Genomic DNA, 19,617 nt, shown 5'->3' on the forward strand with positions numbered 1-19,617 from the left:
GGTTTGTACTTGAAAGAGTTACAAACATCAGCACTTTATCTAGGCTGGAACTTCAATGCTGTGCTGTTGGAAGTGCCATCTTTAACATGAGACACTGAATTAAGGCCTTGACTGCCTGTTCCAGTGGATATACATGATCTCATGACCTCTAAATGAGCGTTCCTCTGTGGTGCTGACTAACGTTTCACCTTCAACCACCAAAAAAATACCCAGATCAGGGTATTACAAATTATTATAAAATGTACTTACAGCACAGAAACAGCCATTACACCCAACAGGTCCATGCGGTGTTTGTACTTCACACGAGCCTCTGCCAACCCCGCTTCATCCAACCCAGTCAACGTATCCTTCTATTCATTTCCCCATGCGCATACCTAACTTCCCCTTAAACGCATCATTCACTTGTACATCGTAAGGCCCCATTGGTAACACGTTTTCTGCCATGACCCTACCTAACAGACAGCATTGTAATACATTGTTTGCAAAGTACTTTGATACAGGTTAAGGCACAGCAGAGTGTCCTCCCTGTGTTTTGGCAAATATTTCTCCATTAGCCAGCACGTCTGAAAGAGAATATCTGGCATTTATCTCATTACTGCTTGTGGAATCTTAATGAACATAAATTAATTGCCATGTTTCCCTATGTTGTAACAGTTACTACACTTTGAAGAGAACGTGGTTGGCTGCAACACTGAAACGTGATGACGGTGCAAGACGAAAGGAAGAGGTGGTAATGGGACAAGTATAGGAACAGACAAATGGCGGTGCTAAGTGATCACAGTGGAATCGCAGAGGGAAAAGGAAAGATGGAAAAGCTAGCAAAGTAGAGAGGGTTGCCGTGGCCAAGGAGTGTGGTGGTTGACAAAGGCAGGTAGACCCCAGGAGTATGGACCACCCCACTTGCCATATACCAAGTAGAGAATCCCCCACAAGAACCCGTCTACACCTCCTCCACTCTTAGTGGTGCTGCTGCAGCCATCTTCCAGCACCAGGTGTCCAGAGAAAACAGGAGTGCTGGTTAAGATCTAAGGTCATTAAACACAAAAGGATTACAGGAATGCTGGCAAAGCAGCTGTCTCAGCCTAGAGTCTGTTCTGCCATTCAATGAGTTCATGGTTGATTTGTATCTCAACCCCATCAGCCACCTTGGTTTTGTATCACTTAATAACGTTGTCTAGCAAAAATATATCAGTTTTCAAATTTTTAAAATTGATCCCCAGCCTCAACAGCACTTTTTGAGAGCAGGACATGGAACAGTTCCAGATTTCCAATCACTTTAAAAGGCTGAAGGGTGAATAATGCCATCAGTATCATGCCTGTTAAAACTTTGCACATTGCGCTAGATCATGTTAGTTTGTTTATTTGATCTTCCAACATTACCATTAATTGGATCAATCAACTTCCATTAGTTATAACCTTGTACTTCAGCTTCTTTTATGGCTGCAATTAACCAGACAGACCTCAGTTCTTGCAACGTTTCTGGAAAACTTTTACTACTATTGCTCAGGTTCCCATGTCACACCCTGTACCCAGTTTCCAATGGACTCAGAAAGAATGCTCCTGTCTAAGCAAAAAGGTTCCAGCTTCAAGCACCACTCCAGGATTTAATCGCTGAGACCCAAGCCAATACTTCAGTGCAGTACCAAAGGAATACAGCATTGCCGTCAGTGCTGCTTTTTGGGAGAGATGTTAAAACCAAGACTTTGTCCAATTTTCAGGTGGTTGTAGAAACATAGAAACTAGGAGTAGTAGGCCATTCGGCCCTTCAAGCCTGCTCCTCCATTCAATATGATCATGGCTGATCCTCTATTTCAAATGCCATATTCTCACTTTCTCTCCTTACCCTTTGATACCCCTAATGTCCAAAAATTATTTCTTTCCTGAATATATTCAGTGACCCAGCCACCAGTGGTAGAAAATTCCACAGGTTGACCACCCTCCGAGTGAAGAAAGTTTTCCTCATCAGTCCTATAAATGACCTGCCCTGTATACTGAGACTGCGACCCCTGATTCTAGACTCCCCAACCAGGGGAAGCATCCTCCCTGCATCTAGACTGTCTAGCCAAGTTTTATACGGTTCAATCAGATCTCCTCTCATTCTTCTAAACTCTAGTGAATACAGGCCCAGTCGAACCAATCTCTCCTCATACGACAGTCCTGCCATCCCTGGTAGCAGCCTAGTGAACCTTCACTGCACTCCCTCTATGGCAAATATATCCTTTCTTAGGTAGGGAGATCAAAACTGCACATAATACTCCAGGTGTGGTCTCACCAAGGCCCTGTATAACTGCAGTAAGACATCCCTACTTCTGCACTCAAATCCTCTTGCAATGAAGGCCAACATACCACTTGCCTTCCTAATTGCTTGCTGCACCTGCCTGTTTACTTTCATTAACTGGTGTAAAAGGACACCCAGATCCTTTTGTATATCCACATTATATCACCATTTAAATAATACTCGGCATTTCTGTTTTTCACACTGAAGCACCTATCCACTGTATACTGCATCTGCCATGTGTTTGCCCGCACACACAATCTGTCTAGAGCACCCTGAAGCCTCCTTGCATCCTCCTCACAACTCAACCCCACCCAGTCTTGTGTCACCAGCAAAATTGGAAATATTGCATTTGGTTCCCTCATCCAAGTCATTTATAAATATATTAACAGCTGGGGCCCAAGTACTGATTCCTGCGGTACACCACTAGTCACTGCCTGCCATCCGGAAAAAAAACCATTTATTCCCACTCTGTTTCCGGTCTGTCAACCAATTCTCAATCCATGCCAGTGTATTACCCCCGTTCCCATGTGCTTTAATTTTGCCTCTTATGTGGGACCTTATCAAAATCCTTCTTGAAATCCAAATACACTATATCCACTGGTTCTCCCTTATCTATTCTACTAGTTACATCCTCAAAAAACTCCAGTCGATTATAGTTAAGCATGATTTCCCTTTCATAAACCCATGCTGGCTTTGTCTAATCCTATTAGTACTTTCCAAGTGTTCTGTTACAGGTCTTTTAGAATAGGCTCTAGCATTTCCCCACTACTGATGTTAGGCTAACTGGTCTGTAATTCTCTGCTTTTTCTCTCCCTCCTTTTTTTTTTTAAAAACAGTGGGGTTCCATTTGCCACCCTTCAATCTGTTAGAACTGCTCCAGAGTTTATAGAATTTTGGAAGATGACCCCCAATGCATCCAATATTTCCATTGCCACGAACTTTAATACTCTGATTATCAGGCCTTGGGGAATTTTCAGCCTTAACAGCCCCATTAATTTTTCTAGCACAATTTTTTTTTTTTTACTAATACTGATTTTCTTCAATTCCTCCCTCTCACTAGACCCTTGGTTCTCTAACATTTCTGGGAAATTATTTATGTCCTCTTTTGTGAAGACAGAGCCAAAATATGTGTTCAGTTCTTCTGCCATTTCTTTGTTCCCCATTATAAAATTTTCCCCATTTTTGACTGTAAGGGACCTACATTTGTCTTTGCTAATCTTTTTCTCTTCACACATTTACAGAAGCTTTTACAGTTAGTTTTTATGTTCCCTTCACGTTTACTCTCATACTCCATTTTCCCCTTCTTGATCAATCTTTTTGTCCACCTATGCTGAATTCTAAACTGCTCCCAATCCACAGGCTTGCTGCTTTTTCTGGCAATTTTATATGTCTCCTCTTTGGATCTAATTTCTTTTGTAATCCATGGTTGAGCCACCTTTCCGGTTTTATTTTTGTGCCAGGCAGGAATGAATAATTGTAGTAATTCATGCACATGTTCCTTAAATGTTAGCCATTGCCTATCCACCATCAACCCTTTTAGTAAGGTTCCCCAATCCATCATTGCCAACTCACACCTCAAACCCTCATAGTTCCCTTTATTTAGATTCAGGACACTAGTTTCGGATTCAACTTCTTCACTCTCCATCTTAAATGAACAATTTTGTGGTCGCTCTTACCCAAGGGACCCCGCACAACAGGATCGTTAATTAATCTTTTCTTATTGCACAATACCCAGTCTAGGATAGCCTGCTCTCTAGTTGGTTCCTCAACGTATTGGTCTAAAAAACCATCACGTACACACTCCAGGAAATCTTTCTCCACAGTATTATTGCTGGTTTGGTTTGTCCAATCTATATGTAGATTAAAGTCACCCATGATTACAGTTGTACCCTTATTGCATGCGCCTCTAATTTCCTTATTCTACGGCAGTTTTTCCACAGGATGGGAGGTGGGGTGGGGGTACTCAGTGTATCTTGGCCAACATTCATCTTTCAACCATAATTGAGACAGATTAACTTAAGTACCTCATTGTTGTTTATGGGGGAAACTGGTTGTGCATAAATTGGCTGCCACACAAACAGTGCAGAATTTGGGCAAGTTCAGATTTCCAAGATAGAATTCCACTGGTTAGGCCAGATAACACATCAATAACAAGAAAGTAGCAATGCTATTTATGTCAAATACACTGGACTTTGTACATGCATATCCCAATCTCCAAGGTTCCATATACATGTATGATCATCAATGAACCATTTAAATATCTTGTTTCCTCTTCACATTACATGAGCAGTCAGGATTACTAACAGCAATCCATTAGCACATCATGTGTGTTTTGAACAATTTAAAATTACAAGTACTTTGTCTTCAAATCTTTAAAATAAAATAATCAGGTTATTAGAAAGCATCAGCTAAGAGGAGAGATTGCTGGATTGTCTGCCCGCATGAGATTTTTTGATTTTCTTGCTTCCATGTGTTGCAGAGTCACACTTTGCCATTCAGAACAGCTCTAAAGTTCCTAGGTCACAGGGAACTTTATCATGTGATGCACTGAGGAGATACAAACTAATGCCACTAATGCCACTAGCTTGACACAAAGGCTTCTTGCTTGGGACTGACACAGTTTCAATTCGTCTTCTGGAGGATTCCTAGGCATTCACTTGATGCTTCTCCCCCAACTCTTATCTCTCCCCAAGACACCCATAAAATACACTCTAAACTTACTGTTTCTTCAAGTGCAGAGCGAACAAGTAAGTTCCATAAACTCAGCCTTCCAGTGGTACCTGCTGAACTGAACACTTAACTGAGTTCTATAACTGACTATTCAATCAACTACTGACCCCAATAGCCATATAGTCCCTTGTCAGCTTAAAATTCCTGTCCTCTCTCTCTCTCTCTGACACACATTGAACTCTCTCCCCTAGTCTTTTTTCTGTGGCTGTGTGTCACTTGACCACTGTCGTTAGGCAACAGTAATTTTTTTATATACTTTAGTGATTAAGGGGAGAAAAACAAAGTTTTAAAACATCTCTAACCTCAAGGGTTATAAAGCCTCATTAAAAAACATATACATACAAACAAATCTATAAAGACTTACTCAAAAGACCTGACCCTTTTAGTCAGAAGTCTATCCAGGCTTCTAGGCAGCATGGCTCACACAAAAAAAAAGTCTAGATGATGATATGATAGATTATGGTTGGTCTGCAGAGAGCTTTAGCAGTGCAGAAACCTTCAGTGTCCACAATAATGTTACTGTACAGCTACCTGGAAAATTGAGAGACACTGATGACAGAAAGCCTTGTAAACAACAGTCTGCATGCAGTGTCATTGCTTCCACTGAGGTTTCCTGTTCCTCCTGTGGAATACCCAGAAACGTTCCAATCCGGAATCATTTCATGCCAAGGAGGAATTTCCAAAACTTCAAACTGTGAGCCTTCTCTCCTGGGGACGCGTGTTGGGATCTTTCTGAAGCAACGTTGCAGCGAACCAGGCGACAAGCACTTGTTGAACGCCCTGGTGATGGCAGGTGCTTGTCCCAGTGGTGACAGACAAGTGGCTCTCCCCAGTTGCAACGGTGATGGATTTTGTTGCTCAGCTGTGCAAACTCCTCCTGGGAAGAGATTGCCTCATCCCCAACAGTGGAAAAAAACAAATCTCCATCACTTAACTGAAAATTTGACATTCCATGCATTGAATGAGAAGCACCGGTGGTTTGAAGATGAAACAAATAGGAGAAAGGAAGGTGAAATGGAATTCAAGTTTTAAAAGCTAGAGGTTCCCTCATTCAAGTGTAAAAGCCATTCAAGAAGCAACGTATTTTATTTCACAACTCAAGTGCAACTAAGCTTTCAGTGAAAGCTATTCTTCTTCTTCTTACAGAAAAAAAAACTACACAAACAAGGCAGCCAGAGACCATAATTACTATGTGCTAAATTACTACTTTGGCCTCCACTGCATTATTCAACAACTCTACTTGTTTGGGATTTGAAATCAGTAAGCATTGAACAAACAGTTTTATTCAGGTTAAAGAGATTTATTGCCTCACCCCTTCTCTCCTCAACAAACATCAAAACAGAAAACATTCAGAGCAATTCCTGGGTAGCTCAAGTAGGAATAGGAGTAGGCTATTCAGCCCCTCAAACATCCCCTATCACTCAGTTAGGCCCCTGGCTGATCAATACCTCAGGTTTCACCTCACGTTTTGGTGCAGCTAGAGAGAGAAGGAAGGGAAACAGGAAAATTGCTGTCATGACATTGAGGTGCCGAGCAGAGTGAGTATTTTGGTTATTTAATTGAAAAACAAAAAGTTGCGACTGACAGCAAGCTGTGATGTGGAGGAGAGAATTTTAACCACCAAAAAAGAAAGATGGATTTGGGTCAGGCAGTGGGGAGGGGTTTAAAGTCTGAATTACCACCCCAGCCGACCTACTTCCAGTTTTAAATGGAGGTGGGACAGTGGACAGGTAACTAACCTGCTCCAAAGGAGGTGGGTGGACACTTTCAATATTCTAACGCCTCAATTGTACTCACCATTTGAAATGGAAAAAGTTGGCCAGCTGGACTTCCAGCTAAACCAAGGTGAGGGACTGTCAGTTCAGGAGGTTAGGGTTCACATTCCTGCTAGATCTACCATGTAGTGGGGGTTCTCCACTGATTCGCTGACCTGTAGACATGATTAAATGCCCCCTCACACCCCGGTCGACCTGACAAAACCTCAATCATTGCAATGAAATCATTAAGGCAGCAGCCTTGGCATGCTGACCCAACCTCTGAATATCTTCAGATCATTCCCAAAGCAGCAATGAAGAGTAAGAAGTGAAGGTACAGCATGAATGGACCATCCCTGAAGATTTCTGAAACTAGAACATGAACTATCTCAAATCATCCATTTTCTCTAGGAAGTCCAACCAAGAAAAACACGATTTAGCCACTTAAAATTGAAATGGTTGTGGCAAAATAACAGATGAGTTGAATATTTATTCACTAGTGACTTGATTTGTTTTGCTGATTCACTTGAGGTAGGGCACACTTAACCACTCTTGTGAACACAACCAAGCTGTTTCGATCATTCCCAATGGGGCAGGGTAAGAGGTGTGATTTAGAATTCCAACAGGAACTACTGATAAATAAATTATCTTGTCTTGCTGAGGGCTCTCAAATGGCACAAAGGGCCAGCCAACAGGTTGTAATCAATCTCCATGCCACACACACACCACACATACACACACACACACACAGACAGTGGCACTCAAATCAGGGCCACCATTCGAGACAATAATCTACGATATTCAAAGTACAAACACCTAGGAAAGCTGCATCTACCCAATCTCATAAGGAATGGGTTGGGCTACAAACAAGGAGGCATTGAGGACGAAGTGTGACAGGAGTGTCTGCCCTAGTCGGGTGAGCGGTGGGCAGAGGGCAGGAGGTGGGCATTGAAAACAGGTACTTTGCTGCCAAGTTCTAAAGCTAGCTGTTTTTGTTTAAGATGCCTCAAATATTTACGGATTCCACAAGTCATACTGCTGTGAGACAACATACAGCTGCAGCAGAGATATTTTGAAAGGCTCCTGTTTAGATTTTTAAAAAATAATAGTTTTACATTGATGGCGTGAATGAATGTTTATTGATCGACTTATGCCCACATATTTGGGATGGTTACTGGATGACTACAGGCGCCTCCACAAGAGTGAAAGAACAAATACTTTCTGCTCTTCAAACAGAGTTGTATCCAAAACATGTGCCCAGTTTACATTACAAACCTCCATGCTGGTATGAAGGCAGTGCAGGTGCTGCTCTGGAGTAGAAGTTGCAAAAATAACTTTAAAAATAGTGGACACCCAAAAATGTAAGTAAAATTCCTTGCAAACGTGTGCATTACACAGCATTTTGTGCTGGCGTCTTGTTGGTACGGCACTTGCATTCCTCCATTTTGTGTTGTCTTCAAGATTTTTTTTTGTTAAGCCAACCTTAAAAACCCAGCTGCAATGTAGTGTCCCTGGTAGTGCCCAACTCCACAAAAAGGGTGTTCCAGATTTCCACTACCCTTTGTGTGAAGAAGTGCTTTCTGACAGCAGATTACTAATTTTATGATCATGCCCCCAATCATTTGAAGTAATGAATTTTGTACATGCTTTGTGAGTCCATTTGACCTGAAACTATCCGGTATGATCACGCAGGATTCTTCATTACAAATATCCTTCCTGCAACATATCTGGACAGTTTGGATGCCCTGATATTAGCATAATTCAGTAGTGGCCCAGTGTAAAGCTAATGTAGTTCTCTCATCAGCCCTTGCAGTGGCACTAGTTGCCACAAGACAAACTGCAATTGATTGCTATGTACAAACTGAACCCACACCACCCACCCTACCAACATAAAATAATCAACCTTCCAAGCTTGTCTGTTGAGGGAAACTTCTCCAAGGAAATTACCTCACAGCTGACATTCTCTAGGGGCAGAATCGTCCCAGATGTGCACTAAGTGCAGCAGCGGGCGTGAAAAAGAACATTTTACCAGCCGACCGCAATGGCGGCTTTTCATGCTGTTTCGTCCCAATCCTGCCTCCTTAAATCATGCTCTCCTGGGAAACACGTCGTTTTGCTGGTGGGCAGCCTCTGATTCACCCGCCGCTTCCTCACGCCGGATGCCACAGAACCTTAATGGCATAGGAGGCCATTCGGCCCGTCATGTCTGCACCTGCTCTCCAAATGAGCATTATGAGCGAGTGCCATTGCCCTGCCTTTTCTCAGTACCCTTGCACATTAGATGATTAATGTCCTCTTGAAGGCCTCGATTGAACTGGCCTCCACCACACTTCTGGGCAGTACATTCCAGACTCGAACCACTTGTTGTGTGAAAAAGCTTTTTCTCACGTCACACTTGCTTCTTATGCAAATCACTAAATCTGTGCCCTCTCATTCTTGATCCTTTTAAGAGTGGGAACAGCTTTTCCCCCAAATACTCTGTTCAGCCCCCTCATGATTTTGAACATCTCTATCAAATCTCCCCTCAGCCTTCTTCTGGTTCCAGGGATGAGAAACTTCAGCTGTGAGGATAGATTGGAGAGGTTGGGAGGTGGCTGAGCGGAGATTAATGTAAATATGTGTAAAATGTCACATTTAAAGTGCAGCCGCGTGCACACCTCTCAGTGCTTGCAGACCAAGACTGCTGCACAGGAGACATGGCCCCGAAAGGTAAGAGGACTGCAGCCTCTTGATTCAGTGATGCATCCCTGAGACACCTTCGGAAACTGTTGGAGTCTGCTGCAATGTCTTCTATCCCCGCTCTGGCCACAGGAGGCCCATCAGTGTCACTACTCCAGCTTGGGTGGTGGTGGCAGAGGCTGTCTGTGCCAACACTACAGAGAAGTCAGCCACCAGTGCAGGAAACAGATGAATGATCTCATCCATGCCGCCAGGGTAAGGCAACGTCTCATCATTCTCACACAAGCCCATCACACATTCACAGGCATCTCACTCACTGCCAGCTCAAGGGGCATCACCACTCACTCCCCCACATATCTTCACATCTCCATCTGGCCTCATCTCCTCTGGAGACTGCCTCCTCAGCACACACCATCTTGAGGCCACTTGCACAGATTAACATTTGCCCCCACACACACAAACCCTTGGGTATGCCCCCTTCCCCAGTACAGCCCTCACCCTGCAGCATCTTCCCTTGTCTGAGGCCACTTCTCCCCCTTCCCCAAGCAAACCCTAGCCCTGCAGCATTGAAATTCCACCCTCGCCTTATGGCTGGTCTGGTAGGTAGATACCTGCCCATGAGCGCCCAGTAAAAATGATGTGGTGCAGCCTGGTGCTGATGACCATGAGTCCTGCCCAAAGCAAGGTAGGCAAACAAACCTTGAAGTTCCAAGCAAAGTGCAGCTCGCCAGGTGCATGTTGTTTATGTTCAGTTGTGAAACACATTAGTGTGTAATCATGCCAACATGCCCAGATGATCCAGCATTGGGGGCAGGCGGCTGCAGCTTATACTGGGGAGGCTGGCAAATGAGAGGAACAACATCCCAGGACATACAAGGGCATCTCCGGCATTGCTCATCTCCAGGTAAAAGCATTGCCGGCAATACATGGGTCGGGCCGATGCTCGCCGTTGAAGTGGTCCATGTTCACCAACCTCTCAACCTTATAGAGCCCCTGCTGCTGTTGCTGCTCAGGCCTTTGCTCTTCATGGCCCTGTGCCAACCGTCGACAGCCCCTCTCCTCATCTGGATGAGAACTATTACCAAGCTAGAGTTGCCTGCATCATCGATGCCACAGTGGGTGTGTGACCGAATTGAAGTGATACATTAGGTAAGCATGCCCATTACAGGTTTCCCTCCATCTCAAATCCAGCAGGCAAGTGCTAAGCTCTTCACCTGGCCTCCATTTAAACATGGCAACCCCCCCACCTCACCCCTCCCAGGTTAAGGGACATTCTGGAGGACCAGAGTTGGGTCTTCCTCCTGTTCATACCAAATGCATATGGAGCTATTGCTCTTTGACCAGGATGCTGAGAGCCATGAGCAAGAAGGCTCATGTGGACACTTTTCCATTTGCTTCCGCTACCTTTGAAACTTGATAGAGAGAGACCGTTGCCTTGGCAGCATAGAAAGACTAACTACATGATCCCTCGTCAGCCATGACCATTCACCCAGGAGGATGGAGGCTTGGAGTTGTGAGGTTGCTGCCCTCCATTGGCCATGCCCCTTGGGAGGTGTCCACCTCCCTCTCTCCCTTCATCCCTGCCTCTGACTGCAGCTGATGACAAATAGTACAGAATGAACAACAGCTCCAAAGCTTGCCAAGATCTTGATGTTGAGACCCATGAATCGGGAACAAAACTACTGCCTTGTGGACTTTACCATAGAGAGGGCGACGCAACTGGGACATCTTTGACATCCAGTTGCCTCATAACTATTAGGGCGTCCCTTTAGTCAGCCCCTTGTGCTGACTTTGAACTCCACCCACCCAAAAAGACCCTCCTCCCACCTGGAGGGATTTCACGGACTGACTAACTGCGTGGTCAAGGTCGGTTTGGAAAAATGGTGTGTATCACCTTTCAAACTCACTCGGCCACGTTCTACCCTCCCCCACCGCTGTCACCCACCAACTTCCCTTAATCAACATAGACCTGTTCAATATCACCATTCCCTCACCCCTCTGTCCTCTGTCACCCTTGAACCTCTCACTGTAACCCTGGACCCTATCACAACCCACCTCCACATGCCTTCCCTCCCCTCAGAGCCAACATCTGTTACATGCCATTCCCACCCTGACCCTGCCCCTCCTGTCATCTGTGCCACCTGTGTCTTGTCCGCTGCCATGATTCACCCGATGAGACATTCACCTGCCAGACTCTCACCCTGGACCTGCTACCCAACTGCATCCTTCTCCCCACTCCGTCAGTGACAGTTCTCTCCTATCATCGGTACATCAAGTTGTCCCCTAGGACCCCACTATCAGCACTATTGACCCTACACTCCAAGACACTTCCCCCACCCCCTTTCCCTTCCCCAGACACACTCATCCCTTTTCCCCCTTCCCTGGACACTCTTCCAGCCCTTCGCCTGTCAGCCTGCCTCTCCTGTCCAGCCTTCACTCCATCCTTCCACCCACCCACTTCCTGTCTTCACCTGCCTCCCTTGTCCAGCCCTGGCAAGTGAAGTTATGTGAGATCCTAAAGAAGGGAAAGCAACATCGACAGGCCTCAGTCGTGGAAGAGATGAAGCTCGCCAAGTGCACACCACTTATATATACACACACACAGTCGTAAAACTGACCATTCAAAATTCTTGCTGGTGAGGAATTAATCTGGAGGGTGAACTTAATTCCAGCAAAATCACCTTTTAATGAACATTCACCGGATGCTAATGGATGCAAATGGGGTTCCCGACATTGTTCGTTGGGAAGCTCGACCTGCTTTTAACCTGCCCTGAAAGTCAGGAGAGCAAGATTCCAACTGTTTATCCCACCTTCAGGAAACAGATTTTTTTTGCCTCCTACCATGATTCCCACTGGTGGTAGGAACAGAAAATTCTGCCCATAATCAAATCCAAATTATATATTTTGCCAGATTTAAAAGAGATTACTGAAGGCATATAACAATATGCAAGAGTTCACTCTCCCAACTGCTGCTACTTATGCATTCTATTATAATTGTTTTGCAAAGTAACTCCAAAAAATTGTCAAAGTTTAACACTTTGCACATGCTGTGTTATTTTTGATTGCCAGTTTAGTGAGAAGGATCAAATCTTGAAAATAGTGAAACATACTGAGAATTATAAAAGTATTAATAAAATGTGACTTTTCTAAATTGCTCAACCCTTGCTCAAACTTATGAAGGTTTGATTAGGTTACAGCCTTGCAATTCACTCCAAAACCATTCTTCCTTGTTTAATGCCATCTTGCTCTTCTTACCCAGAACAGTAGTTTGGAAATGACAGTGGACAGTGTAATCCTGTAAGCGTTTTATGCATTTATAACCAGTGCCTATTTGAACAGAGCCACTAACCCATTTTAAGCAAAGGTTTGGCGTCAAGGTTTTGTAGACAGAAATTTGATGCAAGTGCGTTAAATACTCAGGCAATTACAAGGCTCTTTTTTATAAAAAAAAAAGTCTTGATAGACTCAATAGCAAGATGGAGATTTGTCCAGCAGTACATTCCAATGTTCATAAGTACAGAACGGAATAACGTACCTGTTTTCTAGTCTGAGCCCTCGCAATCCGTAATCTTCTTGCAGAGTAGAAGATGAAGTATCCCACTGAGGCAGCAGTGACAACAAAAAAGGAAACCGAGACAAAGAAAATGGAGTACTGGTTCATCCATGGTCCGTGCTGCTTCCCAACTTCAATCACCATGGAAACCGAAATACCATCCCTCACCAGTGCCAAAATTTCACTGCCTTTGATGTTGCCAATCATTACAGCAACCGTATCACCAGTCCCTGCGAAACAGAAGTACAATAAGCATGCTGCACATTTCTACATTGAACCATTAGCATTTAACAAATGGAGGATTGCGACATATTCCAAGGATACATTCTTATAAAGACAAGGCACACGGCAATATTAGGTTCTACAATGGCAAGTAATTACAGGAAGGACGTAATAGCTCTGGAGAGAGAGTGCAGAGGAGGTTTATAAGAATGTTGCCAGGGTTAGAAAAGTGTAGCTACGAGAAGAGATTGGATAGGTTGGGGTTATTTTCTTTGGAACAAAGAAGGCTGAGAGGTGACTTGATTGACATGTACAAAATTATGAGGGGAATAGATAGACTGGACAGGATAAAATTGTTTCCCTTGATGGAGAGTTCTGGAACCAGGGAACATAGATTCAAGATAAGTGGCAGAAGGTGTAGGGGGGGAAACATGAGGAAGAACTTGTTTTTTAAGCAGAGGGTAGTGGGTGTCTGGAATTCGCTGCCCAAGTTGGTGGTAAAGGCAGAAACTCTAAACTCTTTTAAAAATTACCTGGATCTGCACCTGAAGTGCTGTAAGCTGCAGGGCTATGGGCCGGGTGCAGGAAGGTGGGATTAGAAAGGGCACCTGGGTGTCCTCGGACTGGCATGGACAAGATGGGCCGAATAGCCTCCTTCTGTGCTGTAACTTTTCTATGGTAATGGAAATGTGATAAATACACAAGGGCTTCACACCAGCTGATTTGTCACATCCTGGTGATGAGATACTCTTCCCACCTGTATGAGGTTTACAGCTGTACAGTGCAAGGGATTTTTTTTTTCTTTCCTTTTACCTGAAGAAAATCAGTAGAATCTTTTTTGTGGCATCATTTAGTCAGCTGCACCAGTTAGAAAATGAATTTTTATTTTAGTCATCATTTTTCAATGCAAAGAAAAGATAAACTTCATAAGCTCCCTTGTGACCATGACTGGTTGAAAACATATCACGAGTCAGCACCAGTTAGTTAGTTTTATTTTTAATTCTTTCACGGGACATGGGCATCGCTGGCAAGGCCAGCATTTGATGCCCATCCTTAATTGCCCTTGAACTGAGTGGCTTGCTAAGTCACTTCGGAGGGCAACTAAGAGTCAGCCGCATTGTTGTGGATCTGGAGTCACATGTAGGCTAGACCAGGTAAGGATGGCAGATTTCCTTCTCTAAAGGACATTCATTCGGTAGAGGACTTGTTGACTATTTCAGGGTACATTTAGCATGTTTTTAAAACTCAGTCTAAACAAAAAGGAAAAAAAAATTGAAAACAGTATAGCCTCGACCTACAAAACATCCCTGAACTCCAGTAGACACAAGTCGCTAGCAGTAAACTGCAATTCATCACTAAACTGGCAGTCTTGGAAGGCTACAATGATGTCTGATGTAGGAAATGAAGTATCACACTGGGATACTAGAGGTTACAGCTCTGCCCTGATTTCTAGGGTTAAATAGGGGGAGTTGTGCCCACTCATGGCACATTTGATTCACCGGATGTGAAACATGGGGGAAATTTTCTGTTCACTTCATTAAAGATCCCATTAGTTGTAGGAATCCATGCACATTTTAATTCATATACTTCATCACTGAAGGTGACTGGAGAAATACTGACATAGGAATTCAGGCACGCGTTTTGAAAGCTCTCATTTTTACAGTGCGTCTTTGCTTTTGCTGAAGATGACTTTTCGGGGTTAAACATTAAAATCTAGATCATCAGCCTCCCTCATAATTCAGTAAGGGAGCACTACTGTCTGAAGAACACACAACAATTCCTCGACTCCATGTCTCAGCTAGGTGGCGGGACAGAAACTTCATGGCCTCAACATCCTCAAAAAGGATGGAGGCTTGAGGGGTAGAGAAGAGAGGGCAGAAAAAAAATTGAAAAATCAGTTTCGATGTGTTTCAAATTGCTATCCATAGACCAGCCCTTCTGAAAATAGTGTCCATGTGAACATCAAGTGCAACAAGATTGAGTTCAGTTACAATAATCCTCATGAGCAGCTAACTGACTTGGTTCACATGAAAACGTTTCAGCGCACTATTGACACGTCCAAGGTAACAAAATGCAGGAATTGGGGAAGAAAATTTGCACCATTCACATAGAATATAGGAATTTCTAGATGAAAGACCACCAAGGTTCATTTCATTCATTGGTGATCACAAGCTGTTGACTGAGCACAGCAATCAACCTGGCCAATGAGGTTACAGCAAACCTGGATGTGACAGGAGGCAAATCCCAGTGGGGAACTTTGGGGACCATAGGTCCCAAATCACCTTTTTCTTCCCAAGCATGTTGCCACCATCTCCCAAGGGAGTCTTTGCCACAGACTGAACATTGGCTCACTGAATTGCCTCCCTTAACCTCTCCACCTCGCTACCTTTTGAGATGGTCAACAAATGCTGACCTCATCAATAATACTCACATCCCATGAAAAAAATAAAAAGAAAAACTCTCTCTTTCAAGATGCCCTGTGAAACTTTAACTACTTTAACTAAGCTTTCAGTCATTGGCCTTGGAATCTCTTCATGAGGCTCGGTGTCAGATGTTGTTTTGGAGTGCTCCCATGAAGCAGCTGGGATGCCTCATAACATTCAAGACGCTATATAAATACAAGTAGTTGAATGTATCAAATAACACTGATAACAGCTTGAAGACTAACATTTCGTGCAAACAGAACTGAATACATATTAACAATCCGAAACTGGATATAATGAAAAATATTATTGTGAAGCAACAAATGAATGCCCAAACAGGTGGTTATGCTTGTTCCAGGGAGCTTAAAAGAGTCAGATGGTCAGATTAGTGCAACTTCAATTGTTTATGGGATTCAACCTTTGCTATGGCAAAGATCCACCCCTACTCCCACACGTGCATATCACAACGCTTAATAACAGCCTGTCCCTGAAGGTCTAGTCCCTTCTCTCGGAGCCCCGTTTTTTATTTTAAATTCGTGGGCATCACTGGCTGGGCCAGCATTTATTGCCCATCCCTAATTGCCCTTGAGAACTGAGTGGCTTGCTAGGCCATTTCAGAGGGCATTTAAGAGTCAACCACATTGCTGTGGGTCTGAAGTCACATGTAGGCCAGGCCAGGTATGGACAGCAGATTTCCTTCCCTATATTAGTGAACCAGATGGGTTTTTACAACAATCGACAACAGTTTCATGGTCATTATTAGACTTTTAATTCCAGATTTTTTAAATTGAATTCAAATTTCACCAATTGCCATGGTAGTGTTCGAAGCCTGGTCCCCAGAGAATTACCCTAGGTCTCTGGAGTACTAGTCCAGTGACAATACCACGACACCAATGCCTCCCCATGTTGTTCAAAACCCACCTTGCCAACTGCACAATGCAAGAAGGGGGGGGTGTGGCTAATGAGAAGGTTCATGTGATTCCATTAGGAACCATCACCTGCTCCTGACACTAATAACAGTTACATGCTGCCCCCAACCCCTCCAAGAGAAAAAGCAGCTCTAAATTTGATAGGGACTGCACTATGTACCCATCCAATGCCTGGCTACCCGCTTCCCTTCACACAAAGCACTCTGCCAACAGATAGTGTTATCTCTATGCACCCAGCACTATTATAATCACATGAGGATAGCCATAACTCATCAATAAATGAACCTGTAACAAAATTAACACCAATATGTGCACAGTTTTGCTCAAATAACATATTACTGATAAAAACAAAAAAACTGCGGATGCTGGAAATCCAAAACAAAAACAGAATTACCTGGAAAAACTCAGCAGGTCTGGCAGCATCGGCGGAGAAGAAAAGAGTTGACGTTTCGAGTCCTCATGACCCTTCGACAGAACTTGAGTTCGAGTCCAGGAAAGAGCTGAAATATAAGCTGGTTTAAGGTGTGTGTGTGGGGGGCGGAGAGATAGAGAGACAGAGAGGTGGAGGGGGTTGGTGTGGTTGTAGCGACAAACAAGCAGTGATAGAGTTGACGTTTCGAGTCCTCATGACCCTTCGACAGGACTTGAGTTCGAGTCCAGGAAAGAGCTGAAATATAAGCTGGTTTAAGGTGTGTGTGTGGGGGGCGGAGAGATAGAGAGACAGAGAGGTGGAGGGGGTTGGTGTGGTTGTAGCGACAAACAAGCAGTGATAGAAGCAGATCATCAAAAGATGTCAACAACAATAGTACAATAGAACACATAGGTGTTAAAGTTAAAGTTGGTGATATTATCTAAACGAATGTGCTAATTAAGAATGGATGGTAGGGCACTCAAGGTATAGCTCTAGTGGGTTTTTTTTTTTATTTTATATAATGGAAATAGGTGGGAAAAGGAAAATCTTTATAATTTATTGGGAAAAAAAAAAAAGGGGGAAACAGAAAGGGGGTGGGGATGGGGGAGGGGACTCACGACCTAAAGTTGTTGAATTCAATATTCAGTCCGGAAGGCTGTAAAGTCCCTAGTCGGAAGATGAGGTGTTGTTCCTCCAGTTTGCGTTGGGCTTCACTGGAACAATGCAGCAAGCCAAGGACAGACATGTGGGCAAGAGAGCAGGGTGGAGTGTTAAAATGGCAAGCGACAGGGAGGTTTGGGTCATTCTTGCGGACAGACCGCAGGTGTTCTGCAAAGCGGTCGCCCAGTTTACGTTTGGTCTCTCCAATGTAGAGGAGACCACATTGGGAGCAACGAATGCAGTAGACTAAGTTGGGGGAAATGCAAGTGAAATGCTGCTTCACTTGAAAGGAGTGTTTGGGTCCTTGGACGGTGAGGAGAGAGGAAGTGAAGGGGCAGGTGTTGCATCTTTTGCGTGGGCAAGGGGTTGTGCCATAGGAGGGGGTTGAGGAGTAGGGGGTGATGGAGGAGTGGATCAGGGTGTCCCGGAGGGAGCGATCCCTACGGAATGCCGATAAGGGGGGTGAAGGGAAGATGTGTTTGGTAGTGGCATCATGCTGGAGTTGGCGGAAATGGCGGAGGATGATCCTTTGAATGCGGAGGCTGGTGGGGTGATAAGTGAGGACAAGGGGGACCCTATCATGTTTCTGGGAGGGAGGAGAAGGAGTGAGGGCGGATGCGCGGGAGATGGGCCGGACACGGTTGAGGGCCCTGTCAACGACCGTGGGTGGAAAACCTCGGTTAAGGAAGAAGGAGGACATGTCAGAGGAACTGTTTTTGAATGTAGCATCATCGGAACAGATGCGACGGAGGCGAAGGAACTGAGAGAATGGGATGGAGTCCTTACAGGAAGTGGGGTGTGAGGAGCTGTAGTCGAGATAGCTGTGGGTGTCGGTGGGTTTGTAATGGATATTGGTGGACAGTCTATCACCAGAGATTGAGACAGAGAGGTCAAGGAAGGGAAGGGAAGTGTCAGAGATGGACCACGTGAAAATGATGGAGGGGTGGAGATTGGAAGCAAAATTAATAAATTTTTCCAAGTCCTGACGAGAGCATGAAGCAGCACCGAAATAATCATCGATGTACCGGAGAAAGAGTTGTGGAAGGGGGCCGGAGTAGGACTGCAACAAGGAATGTTCCACATACCCCATAAAGAGACAGGCATAGCTGGGGCCCATGCGGGTACCCATAGCCACACCTTTTATTTGGAGGAAGTGAGAGGAGTTGAAGGAGAAATTGTTCAGCGTGAGAACAAGTTCAGCCAGACGGAGGAGAGTAGTGGTGGATGGGGATTGTTCGGGCCTCTGTTCGAGGAAGAAGCTAAGGGCCCTCAGACCATCCTGGTGGGGGATGGAGGTGTAGAGGGATTGGACGTCCATGGTGAAGAGGAAGCGGTAGGGGCCAGGGAACTGGAAATTCTTGATGTGACGTAAGGTGTCAGAGGAATCACGGATGTAGGTGGGAAGGGACTGGACAAGGGGAGAGAGAAGGGAGTCAAGATAACGAGAAATGAGTTCTGTGGGGCAGGAGCAAGCTGAGACGATCGGTCTACCGGGGCAGTTCTGTTTGTGGATTTTGGGTAGGAGATAGAAGCGGGCCGTCCGAGGTTGGGCAACTATCAGGTTGGAAGCTGTGGGAGGGAGATCCCCAGAGGAGATGAGGTCAGTGACAGTCCTGGAAACAATGGCTTGATGTTCAGTGGTGGGGTCATGGTCCAGGGACAGGTAGGAGGAAGTGTCTGCGAGTTGACGCTCAGCCTCCGCGTGGTAGAGGTCAGTGCGCCAGACAACAACAGCACCACCCTTGTCAGCGGGTTTGATGACAATGTCAGGGTTGGACCTGAGAGAATGGAGTGCAGTAAGTTCAGAGAGAGACAGGTTAGAATGGGTGAGAGGAGCAGAGAAATTGAGACGACTAATGTCGCGCCGACAGTTCTCAATGAAAAGATCGAGAGAAGGTAAGAATCCAGAGGGAGGGGTCCAGGTGGAGGGAGAATATTGAAGATGGGTAAAAGGATCCGTTGAACTGGGAGAGGACT

General features: G+C 44.7%; 1 protein-coding gene across 2 annotated transcripts in view; it reads right to left on the reverse strand.

Moving 5' to 3' along the window:
* Positions 1-19,617, reverse strand: part of LOC121282188 (E3 ubiquitin-protein ligase RNF128) — a 164,324-nt gene that overhangs the window by 39,496 nt on the left and 105,211 nt on the right. For both annotated transcript variants that reach the window (XM_041195754.1, XM_041195753.1), the window contains exon 2: positions 12,977-13,224. In XM_041195754.1, coding sequence (XP_041051688.1) covers positions 12,977-13,224 — 248 coding nt within the window. The remainder of the gene's footprint in view (positions 1-12,976; positions 13,225-19,617) is intronic.

Source organism: Carcharodon carcharias, chromosome 9, assembly GCF_017639515.1.
Source record: "Carcharodon carcharias isolate sCarCar2 chromosome 9, sCarCar2.pri, whole genome shotgun sequence".
Classification (NCBI taxonomy): Eukaryota; Metazoa; Chordata; class Chondrichthyes; order Lamniformes; family Lamnidae; genus Carcharodon; species Carcharodon carcharias.